The sequence below is a fragment of the Hibiscus syriacus genome, unplaced genomic scaffold, assembly GCF_006381635.1.
Source record: "Hibiscus syriacus cultivar Baekdansim isolate YM2019G1 unplaced genomic scaffold, ASM638163v2 tig00112225_pilon, whole genome shotgun sequence".
Taxonomy (NCBI): domain Eukaryota; kingdom Viridiplantae; phylum Streptophyta; class Magnoliopsida; order Malvales; family Malvaceae; genus Hibiscus; species Hibiscus syriacus.
In genome coordinates, this window is record NW_024063273.1 from 566,522 (window position 1) to 578,760 (window position 12,239).

General features: G+C 34.6%; 1 protein-coding gene and 1 pseudogene across 1 annotated transcript; both read right to left on the reverse strand.

Moving 5' to 3' along the window:
• Positions 1–369: 369 nt before the first annotated feature.
• LOC120175995 (leucine-rich repeat protein 1-like) lies at positions 370–2,422 on the reverse strand. Its single transcript, XM_039182517.1, has 7 exons — positions 2,350–2,422; positions 2,141–2,273; positions 1,997–2,068; positions 1,700–1,843; positions 1,409–1,489; positions 1,177–1,229; positions 370–485 (listed from the first exon to the last, which is right to left on the reverse strand). Exons 1-7 carry the CDS (start codon positions 2,420–2,422, stop codon positions 451–453), a joined length of 591 nt encoding a protein of 196 aa, XP_039038448.1. The 3' UTR covers positions 370–450.
• Positions 2,423–4,352: 1,930 nt separating this feature from the next.
• LOC120176015 lies at positions 4,353–7,280 on the reverse strand (annotated as a pseudogene).
• Positions 7,281–12,239: the final 4,959 nt, after the last annotated feature.

The following is a 12,239-nucleotide window of genomic DNA, read 5'->3' on the forward strand; positions in this document are numbered from 1 at the left end:
CTGGTGTATTCAGTTTATGTACGTCATTGCTTCACTTGTTAATGGTTTTGTTTATCAGACTATCACTATGCGGTCACTGTTATTATTTTCGATATTTTTGATTGTATTTGTTCAATCTATAATTGACAAGACGTTTGTTGATACGAATTTCGATAAATGAAATATATTTATTATAAAAAAAATTGAGAGGCTAAAACAACAATCGGATTATTTAACCAAGAGAGGCCAAATCCCCTACGTCCTCTTGGCTATGCGATTGTACGTGACAATTTCTTATTCTTACTATAAAAAAAAATATAATATGACGTGACACGAATATGAAAATATTTTAAATTTATATATTAATATGAATGTATCGAATCATATAAGTTAAACATCAACATGATGATCACCTGCAACAGATGCTCGAAGGGGTATGTGCCATCTCTTGATTTTGTATTACTTGAAATTCTACGAGGCTCTGGGATCTTGGATTATTGTTGTTACTGCAAATTATACAACAAACAAAGGTTAGAAAGAAGGGTAAATTATGTGTTAGTATTTAAACTATCAGTTAGTTCGTTTCAGTAGTTAAACTTTTATTTTTTTCAAAATCATACCTAAAATTTAATTTTATTTCATTTTAGTACATCATTCAAAATTTAACGTTAAGTTTTTTAAAAAAATTAAAAGTTTAGGTACTAAACATGTTAAGTTTTTAAAGATAGGGTATTAAAATGAAATAAAAACTAAATGATAAGTATGATTTTGAAAAAAAAAATTAAAAGTTTAAATATTAAAATAACTAAAACTGATAATTTAGATACTAAATATGTAATTTTTCCTAGAAACAAAGGCCCCACTCATTATGAATTTAAGTAAAAATTATATAACGATATAAAGTTTTTAAAATTTAAAAAAATATCAACTCAATTTCAATTTTTAATACAAAAATTTTTTTATATAACCACCGGTATTCGAACTATTGATCGACTAATCCGAATCGGATACTGCAGAGGCGAGGGCGACCCCCTCCCAACCTTGTTTGCTCCATTCACAATTGTTAGAATTCGAACTCCTGATCTTACTTAAGGGATCTAGTACTCCATCTCACTAGATCAACTAGTTGTTGGTACAAAAATTTTAATTTATAAATAATCTAAATTCTTCTACATAAGTTTCCGAGTTCACCCTTACCTGTAAGATTTGTTCGGTGAACGGTTCCCGCAAACATATTGTCCGATACATTCCTGATCCACAATAAAATACTTGTACCCGTCACTCTCTTGTAAGGCCAAAATCAATTAGAGGTTTAATTTTATTTTCTTCGTAAATTCCAAGGTTTTAAAATTTAATTTCGTAATCATAGTTCTATCTTGAACATTCCCAAATCTAAACATAAAGAGAAATTAACAAGTAGTAAACTCACATAACGATCAAGTTGCCTCTTTGAATAAGTAGGAACAGATCTGATGGAATTACGCCACCGAGTTTATTGCTATTCAACTTCCTGTGATTAATATACACAACGAGTTTTTAAAACTAAATAGATTTTTCGATATTCGATCATAATCACATCTTTGTTTAAGAACATTCATAATATTCGAATCGAATAATAACGATATGTGTGTAACAATATCGACCACTCGCCAACAAGTTCTGTCAGAGATTAAATTTTCAAAAAAAAAAAAAAAGGTAATATCATATGCTATAAACTTACAAGAACGACAAAGAAACCAAGTTTCCAAGAGATGAAGGAATAGGGCCGGTAAGTTGATTGTGGTGCAAATTTAAGCTCACAAGGCTCGTTAAGCTACCAATCTCGGTTGGAATGCTACCGCTGAGATTATTATTGAATACCACCCTGGCAATCGGAACATTTGGTTAAAATACTAAAACAGCCCTTCAGTCATTTCATTTCTACTAAATGAGTCACTGGACTATTAGTGTGCCAAAATAAACCCCCAAACTTTTGTTTTTTGCTTAGATAAACCCAATTTTAAAATACTGGACTTACAAATATTGGAGATTTGCAAGTTGTCCTAGCTCAGGGACAAGAGGTCCTGATAAGTTTGCATTACCGAGGTCCCTTCAACAATCAAAATCCCATTTTAATACATACATACCATACATGCATGCATGCATACGTACATAAACTTACACTCTAATGACGGAGTTTTCAGAGTTGCAGGTAATGTGAAACCAGGTGCATGGGTTAACAAGTGTGGGATCCCAGCTCTGAAGAACGTTGTTCGGATCCATCAGTTTGGTTCTCCAGGCATTAAGAGCATCTCCTGTAATAATTATTACAAACATTAAGACAACATAATTACCATTAATTGTCATAAATCATGTAATATAGATTTATACCTTCAGAATTGCAGTGTACAGAAACACTCGTGGCTGCAACAAAGAGGAGGAAAACTAGAATCTGGGAAGCCATAAGAACTAACAAATTGTAATTTAGTTGAAGATGGAGATTAGGTTGACTCTGACAACAATCTTATGGAAGGAATATAGGCCCGGCGAAGGAGAGAGTCATAAGAAAATATTGCATTGATTCATCGACTTTACCTGCTCTAATTTTTATTGTCGATTAGTCCAAGGTTTTGAATTCGTCGTTCTTATCGTGTTTGTTTTTTCCCCCTCCACAGTTGATATTCAACATATTGACCACTGATTTATACCACATCCACAAATCACAAATTTGGTAGATATATAGATATTTAATATTTATTAATAAAACTCGAATTATCGCACAAACTAAATTATGTTGTGATTAAGAGAATAATTGTTTTTAAGAGTTTCTGGGTTCAAGCATTAACTGCAGCATGGATGATTGAGAGACCGCTATTAGATGATTAAAATATTAGGACAGATATTACTTTATAACCATCATAACTTAAAAAAATAAAAATAAAATTGGAATTAGGTGCTTTTGGAAATGAAAGTCTCAGTCAAACGGGCAAATTTAATTATAATAACATTATGGCGAAGATGACTTGGTTAACATGGAGCGTTTTGTAAATATAATATTTGAACAAACAACTTCACAATAGAATTTGTGTTCGGTTTGATTTTCTTTAATATTTAATTATATTTAAATCAAACTCAATTCATATATAAAATTCATAATTGATAGAGATAGAGAGAGAGAATATTAGAGTCAAACTCCATTATATTTAATTATTTTAACTTTTAAAATTTTAATAATTTAATGATTATTTGTATATTTTATTCTATTTTAAAAAAACCCAATAAATCACTTTGAACCAGCTAAATTTAGTTCAGTTCAAAATTTTAAAACCAAAAGACTAAAATAATCATACTTTTTTACCTCCAAAACCGATCCGAACTATATCATCCAACCTACTCACAACTCAAAACTCAATTGGTCAAGGGGGAAAGAGTAAAGAACCTGAATTTGATGGAACTAGGGAAAACACACAACAACAATAAAATACTAGATGGTATTGGAAGGCTTAATACCAAAATAAATGCTCACACTATACCTATTTTCTCGAGTAGGTGTAAACTATTTTTTTATCCATTCAGGTGTCTAACGTTACAAATATTACCATTTAGGTGCTCGAGCCATCAACAACGTTAATTTCCCCCATTAAGTGGCATATGTCACAATATAGTGATTTTGAAATTTATTTTTTAAAATATTATTATATTTATAAAAAATCCTAATTTCTCTTAAATTATAAAAAATCCTCAAAATCCTATCCTTAACTCGTTACCACCCCCTTTTCGATCATGCCCACCGTCGTCGACGTAATCCCTATCATCCTCCTAGTCATACGTCGTCGAGATCGTGTGGGATCGCGATTTTCATCCTAGGGTTTGTGGGATATAAAACGTTTATTCACAGTCAATCGATCATCGATCGGTCACGATTTCATGGGGGGTTTTGGTCGTCGGGGGAGATGAGTTTGGGTGGAGCTTTGTTAACGACGTCGACGTGGGTTTAGGGGTTGAAACGAAGGTTTTCAAAGTTTTTGGCTATTACAAAATGTTTCTGTTTTTCTTTAAAAATATATATATTTAATTTTTAAATAAAATTTTTAAAATCATCATATTGTGACATGTGTCACTAAACGGGGGAAATTAACGTCGATGACGGTCCGGACACCTAAAGGGTAACGTTTGTAACGTTAGACTGGATGGGTCAAAAAATAATTTAGGCACCTATTCGAGAATTTAAGTATAGTTTGGACACTTATTTTGGTATTAAGCCGTATAGGAAATGCTAAACTACAAGTTTAGATGTAACAAAAGAAATACATAATAACAGAGCAATCCAAGCAAAATCACCTACTCTCACTGCAACTTCTAATCATCAGGGAGCTTCAGTAGCCTTCACAAAATCACCTACTCGATTCATATCGAATATGTTTATCATATTTCAAGCACGGATTAAATGGACCAGAATTAACAACACGATGACACTTCATTAAGAATCTTAAACATAAAGGTTGATTCCATCAAATGTCTCCAAACTAAAATAATAGAAAAACTAACCGAAGGACTTGGTTATACGATATTAGATACTTTAAAGGTTAACATGATCGTTTTGAAGTTTAAAATTTCGAGTACAATTAAGCTATAGTTAACTGTTAATTGTAATGTAAGTGCGTAGATTTATAGCTTCTTGTTTCTTCTTCTTGTAACGTTGCATGGCGTTGCCTCTGCTTTGCGCCAGCAACTCGCGATCAGCAGCCTTATTAACTGCTGTTGTTGGCTTTGCTTGGTCAACCGGCCTCACAATTAAAGGCTGTTCGGTGAAGTTAAGATCACTGGAACTGCTAGAGTCTGTGTGTTACCAAAAGTTGAACCAGATGGCTTTGGTATTGGTAGATTGTTGCTCTCACATGTGGCCGGTCCACTTGCCCCCGGATTATTCGAGTCATTCTGCATTTTCTCCAAAATCAACACTCGAAAGGGTCTTTAATGTAAGCAAAACAAAGTTACCCAGACTGCACCTATGGAGGAGGAGATTGCCGGGTTATGCAATAATTTCCAATCAAATTTCGAAGTTTATTTGGTATCAAACAAAGATAACATGGAGCAAATAAACAATCTAAATAACCCATCAAAAAGAAACAGTAAGGTGAATAAAGTTAATCGGTAGGGTAGGGCCAATCCTGGCTTATATATTAATCAAACATTCTACGCAACTTTGACAATTTTTTTCTAAAAGCAAACCCAACAAGCTCTCATAAACTATTTTCTCTAATCACAAGAATCAAACAAGCATATAGATAAGTGGTGGGTTTTCCTTTACACATTCTACACTACTAATGGAGATGATGACAATATCAAGATTTAAACCCTGATCAGGATGCCAATAGAGAACACCAGTACTCTTAAGGGGTGTTCTATGTTTCTCACCCACATGTTAAACTCGTTGAAACTCCGATAATGGATATGACGTGAACATACGAAATTATGAACAAGGAATCAAAAGATAAGATGAATCATAACAACATGGTGCATGTAGTGAAAATGGGCAAGGAACATACATTATTGAGTGAAGTCAAATCGTGTTTAGGAGGGTAGCACTCTTCTTGACTCCTCAACAGCCCCAGCTTAAAATCCCAAATCTGCAATCAATTCTAACCAACTCATCCTTACTGTTTCAAATTCTGAAGCTAGTAATATTGATTTTTTCTCTCGTAAATACAGTAACGAATTCCATCCACCTAATTTATCAAAATTTGCTACTCATAATTGAACAAATTGAGAAATTAATTCAATTGGATAGGATGATTAAATCATAATTATATTCAAATAAGTAGCGAAAGGCCATAGATTAGCGAAAATGAGCTGTTTAAGTTCATGTATTTCCCAATAGCTGTCACTTCTCAGTAGGGTGTTGATTTTGGGTTTAATTAATTAATCGAAATTATTAAATATATTATATATATTAAATATATATTTTTTGTATAATCACTGATTTTTGATCTATTGATCGATTAATTTAGAATGAATACTGCAGAGACAAGGATGACCCTGCCAACCCAATTTGCTCAATTCGCAATCGTCGAGATTCGAACTCCTACATTGCTTAAGTGATTTAGTGCACATTGCACTAGATCAACTGGTTGTCGGTTATTAAATACATATTTTAAGCTCAGATCCATTAAAAATTAAGACTCAATTATTTTTAACTACTAGAACCATTAAAAATACCTAATTAAATTTTAACCCAAATAAAAAAAGTACTTTATTATATTCAATTTAATCTAATTTTAAAATTATAAAAAAAATCAGTTAATTCGATTAACCAACTAAAATAATCGAACTTTATTCGGTTTTTTTTTTAAAAAATCAGTTCGGTTAATTTAGTTAATAGACCTTCGCTTTAGTCGGTGACCGAATTAACCGTTTGAACACCTCTATACAGGTTTCTTAAAATACTAGGACTAAATTCTCATAAAATAAAGTTGATGGACTGATTTCTCAATTTTAATTTTGTAGAGGGATGAGTCCATAATTAGAGCTAGAAGAAATTACCTGAGGAGTTCGACCGTTTCGATTATCGTTCAACACCAGATTTCGCCGTTAACAATGTGTTCTCTCTTGCGTTTCCCTCATTGGCAAAGAAGTGAATAGAGCCGGCGTTGGCGTTGCGCTTGCGTTTTCTGCGGTGGCAACGGTTGTATAACCACTTGTTCAGTCAAAAAGCCGACGTTCGGTTCGACGCTAAATTCTCTTCACCTCCACCGTCGGCGACAACGCATCCCCGGCGCCGTCCATTAAACTTCTTTTCATCAGCTCCACAAGCTGTTTATAAATAACCTGTTTGCTCTTCCCGCTCCCGCGACTCTCCTTCAATGTCTCCTTAGCAGCCAAACCTCTCGTACGGCACCACCATTTCCTGCAACCCAGTCTCGTAAAACCACGATTCCACGGCCGGCATAATCAAATATTGTTCACACGTTCCACTCCCGGTCCAACGCTTCTTCTCTTCCAGATCCAATCCCCACGCTGAAGCCAGCTTCAGAGCCGACGGACAACCAGAGAACCCTTCACGAGGGTGCGATCGTGTGCTGCCGACACAAAGCAACTACCGTGCGCGTCCCAATCACCCTTGACAGAGCACCAGATTATCTGTCTTGCATCGAAAGGAACCGGTTCGTTCCCGCAATTATCGCAGATCCGAGTGAACATGCTGGTCGCAAAATAAACAGGATTGGCCGAGTCAGCTCGGCAGCAGAGAACCGCCGTTTGCTCATTGCAGAAATCACACGACGCTGCTCCCTTACCTTCTGGAATAACCATAGTTTTATCATGTAAATTCTTGGAAATGAATACCGCAAAATAAAAACGTTAGCACAAGACATCAAAAGAAATTTATAGAATAAATAAATAGTAAATTATGTTGTGATGAATCATTCCTTAGAAATAAATTCATCCCGATCGCTATGATGGACGATATCCTTAAAAACACAGTGTTTTCAACGCTTGTATACCCAAAGCTTGGAAACGGACAAAATGATAATACTATTCTTGAAAATATACTTTTAACAGAATAGTGAAATGAAGAAATTATGTGCAAAGGATTTATTATACCACACTCAACAAGCAAAAGAAGGAATTCCATATATAAACCGATAATTTTCTTCCCAATATGAGCTATATACCTTAAAGAATTTCAAGCATTACAAACAGCATTTAAACTTCCAAAAAAAAGAGAAAAACTCTAGCCTCCATGCAGAAATGAAGATGAGAATTTAGGGGTGTTCAAAATCGGGTACCCGCATTTTTGGATATTCGAAGTATCTGGGATTTCGTTCTCCGGGTAGTATAATTGTCGGCATGTGACCTGACCCATTAAGTCTGGGTACCCGTAAAATCCAGATACTCGCATTTTCAAGTCACGGGTACCTGTTTCGTATACTTTTTAATTTTTTTTAAATCACATAGGAATACATAAAAATTTAAAAGTTCACAATACACCATCCACGTACAAGAGGATTTCAAATATTTTAAATTAAATAAAAAATTTGTATTTATCATACAAAATAAGATGTATTAACATGCATAGAGAGATAAGATCATCACATTAAATTTACTGTGATTTAGAATGAATAACTTAATCTAATTGGAATTTGGACGTTTAGAACATATTATTAGATACTTGTTATATCTTTTTCAATATGGTGTTCTAAAATTATCAAATTTCTGTCATCGGAAATACTAGATGGATACCTCTACTTATTAAAGTTACTAAAAGATTCCTAATTAGCCTACGGGGATAAGGACTTGATTAACCTTCGAATAGGCTACAACGCATAGATAAAACTTCTAGATAAGATCCTTAGACTCGTATGATTTACTATAACAAAATCTAATATTTGACTATCAAATCTATTTAGTTGACCTATCAATAGCCATAATAGTTTTATTTGGAGTTGTTAGGTGAAGACCACTATAAATACTCCTCATGCATCCATGATTGAAGGGGTTAAAATCTTCCCAATCTCCTTCATGATCAACCCTCTCAGTAATACATCGGCCAACGACAATCTTTTTCGGTTGCGACTCTCACCCAAAATAGAAGAGTCAAACTAATATCGGTCGACATGACCAATTTGTTCTCATCAACAATTCAGATTGATCCTACCCAGAACTGACGAGATATATTCTCCACCATAGATATCTATCAAACCTTTATGACGTTCTCAGGAGACAACATGTTCTATCTCCTAATATAACATTTTAATCTACCAGCTCTCCACTAGTCGATAGTTCTTGATAAATGTTCACCGAAGTTACAAAGATCTCAGACCTCCCAAGGATGAGAGTACCATTAACTTTCAGATAAATTACATTATATAAATAAAATCTCTAAACGAGACTCCTAACAAACAATAAAATATAATAGATATCGTAACGAAAGTACAACAAACTATGACACATCACAATATATAAAACTTTTTCTTACTAAACCTAAATTTTGATCTAGGTCGAAATGTTGGATAATCTCTAACCATACATATAAAAGTAGAAATTATTTGATGGTTCCGACTTCAATTAATAAAATTTATCCTCTCAAAGTAACTTTCAAATAACTACCTACTTAGTAACGGAACCATGTAGGTCCCGGGAAGCCATTGTTCCAAAAAATCGCCATTAAAAAATAAGAATAATTACCAATTTAGACCTTTAAATTTTGATTTCCCCCTTTTCTATTGTTAATTATATTTTGCCCCCGAACTAAAATCTTAGCTCCGTCTTTGTACCTACTCTCATTTGCATGTAGGAAAGATGTGAAGATTCACCTTAAAAAAATGAGATGGTTGGATTTTATTGGTTGAGATCATGAATGATGTGTTGAGCTAGATCCATCTAATAATTTGTCGTATAAAAGATGATTAATCGGGTGGATATAAAACTGCCACGGAGAAATATTCTTGACACATCCACCTCACCTTGCCCATTATTATTTTTTATGTAAAGAACAAAACAGAACATGCAAGCCAATTATCAGCAATGTTCCATCTTTAAGAAGAAGCTTGGCACAAGGATTTTGACCTTCAGTACTTTCATGGATTAAAACTTAAATGAAAACCACTTTATGAGACCTCTCTAAATCACACCAGTCAAAGGAAATAAACACAATGTTCGAATCCAATCGCGAAATGCAAAGTGTCCCTTCCACCATGCACAGACGAAGTGTCATCGTCCAGGGTAAGGCCGAGTTGTCGACGTAGATATGGCCTAATTTGCATCATAAGTGGGGTCCGAATAAAAACCAGTCCAACTGGAGCAGAAACTGAATATTTGCTTTACAGATTGTGTTCTTCTCTGTCTCCCTCTTCTTAAAGGGTTAGGTAAAAGTCAAAACAGTATTATCCACTCGAACCGACATCGATATCGAACCTTTTTCGTGTGAATTTTTCGAAATTGATCGTAATAACATACATTACGTTCACGATCTAAACTACAGAAGTCAGAGGTGATTGCATGCAATAATACGATTACTGGTACTGAAGATGAGTGACATAGTCTGGACCGGATATATTCCACGATAGGCTAAACTGATTGGATCATTGGTTATAAATTAAAGTCCCCCAAGGCCAAAACATTGCAAGTGAGGCATTCCGTTGGGGAAAGGAAATGAATTCCGGTAGGTGCCCCGAGGGCCGACTCGGCTCGACTCTGAAATACTCGAGACCCAATGTGAGTACCGGATACTGAAAGGGGATAAGATCGGAAAAAATAAGATACATTCGAAACTAAATTGATGAGGAAGAGAGGTCCTACATGAAGACTAGAGTGTTGTATTGTAGCCAAGGATGACTTGCCTGTGGACTAGGACAAGCATGAAATCAGATCATTGTTGCTTGAGTGGTACCCTACAGGCAGTCTCCTAGGCTATCGGAACTCGCTTTTCGCTCATGCCGGACTTTCTCTTCTTCCGTCGCACTTCTCTGAGATAGGCTACCGAAGATAGATGATAATAGGTAAATTAACTATTTACATTTATGTGTGTGTATATATATATATACATTTCTCTCTTATAACAAATATGTTATTACATTTCATACGTGTAGGGCATATAGAACGAATCAAATTACAAATGAACTGAAATATAAAACGGTTCATCGGCTTGGTTTCAGGCTAAGTATGTGCAGATTAGATCGAATCAAGTAATTTTCCTTACTAATGAACATAGAGATCAAAAAAAGGCCAAAAAGGCTTAAATGGTATAGCAAAAGAATGGTTTTACTAGACTTATCCAGCAGAATAGCAAAGCTCCTGCACCCATTGAGGCAGATCGACCACCATACATGGATCATTTTCTCGAATTCGGCAATATGCAGAGAACCATCAATCAAACGAATACGATCAAAACAGAGACGAATAATGATCGGAACGGATAAAGTCCCCTCGAACATGTAAAGAGAAAATCGAGAATTGGACTTTACCTTCTCGGTGCAGTGTGGGCAATAATGATACTTGTGCCAGAGGCAATCCATTGTGGGGCAAAGAAAGCAGAATCCAAGCATGAAGGGCATCATGCATGCAACAACCGCTGCCAAGCTAAGTTTCGATCTGAAATATAGAACATAAGTTTTTTTATTGGTATTTGTTCGCTTAACTTAACATACAAACATAGACGAATAATACACAAACGGATTACGATTAATCGATCAAGGTCCGTTCATTTACGTCCGACGGTCCGAGAGATCCAAAATTTTATTTTCGGATCTCAAACCAAAAAGGAAGAAAGAAAGCAAAATGAATAGAGTTACCTGACGAAGGTGAGTCCGGAATTACCGCGTAAGGGCAGTTAAAAGCAGGGGTATCACGATACATGGTTTGCTTAATCGGAGTATTACCGGATCACCGTATATGACGTCCTGCTGGTACGGTTTCATCCCCACAAAGTATGGGACTCCGACCACCCGCTCATCCTGTTTCTTACATAATGAAAGGGCGAATTTCTCAGAAACACACAAGGGAAAATCTGATTACTTGGAACTTTAGTGTCGGGGGGAAAAACAGAATTCCGATTTCTGAGTTTTGTAGAAGATGGTTTGAGCTTTACGTACGCAGCTACGAGCAATTGGCGCCAATGCCACCTCTCACTTCTTTCGCGTTTTATTTACTTTTTTATATATATAATATCTAAAATTTACTAGAATCATTTTATTTATTGAACTGAAAAAATGTGATGTATTGAAAAAATGGGGCGAATTGTATAGGAAGTTTATTATTTAATATTTTTTTATTTTAATTAATTTTTTATTATATTTTGAGAGTCATGTTAAGTTAATAGTTATTTTGAATTAAGTAATTTGCTACAAATTTTTGTGTGTTTTTCCCCCTTTTTTTTCTTCTAGATGATTTCCAGGTTAGTTCCTGTCCTTGTCATTTCGTATAGGAATTTATTGGAATTGTTTAGTACATGTTTCTTCTATTTTTAGATACAAGTGTCGCACTTAGTGAAGGATCCAAAAAATTAGGAATGAGATCTAAACTTTTATTCATATTTTTAAAAAAAAATAATATGTAAAAAAATCTATTTTTTCTGTTTCTTAATATATTAAACTAAATTTAACTATTGTATTTTGCCCTATGGGCTTAGTGCATTTGTCTAGGGATACCATAGGTTAAGTTGGGTCAGGTTTCTGATTAACTCGATCAGACCCGAAAAATATACATCTACTTAATCCGAAGCCGAGCCAAAAATTATGCATTGTCCACTTGACCCAAACTTAACCCGACCCAAAATAATATAT

Coding starts and splice junctions, on each gene's coding strand:
- LOC120175995 (XM_039182517.1), bottom strand. CDS start 2,422: ATGGCTTCCCAGATTCTAGTTTTCCTCCTCTTTGTTGCAGCCACGAGT. Junction 1,844..1,996: donor CTTGCAAATCTCCAATATTT/GTAAGTCCAGTA, acceptor TCCGATTGCCAG/GGTGGTATTCAATAATAATC. Junction 1,490..1,699: donor TTGGTTTCTTTGTCGTTCTT/GTAAGTTTATAG, acceptor TATTAATCACAG/GAAGTTGAATAGCAATAAAC.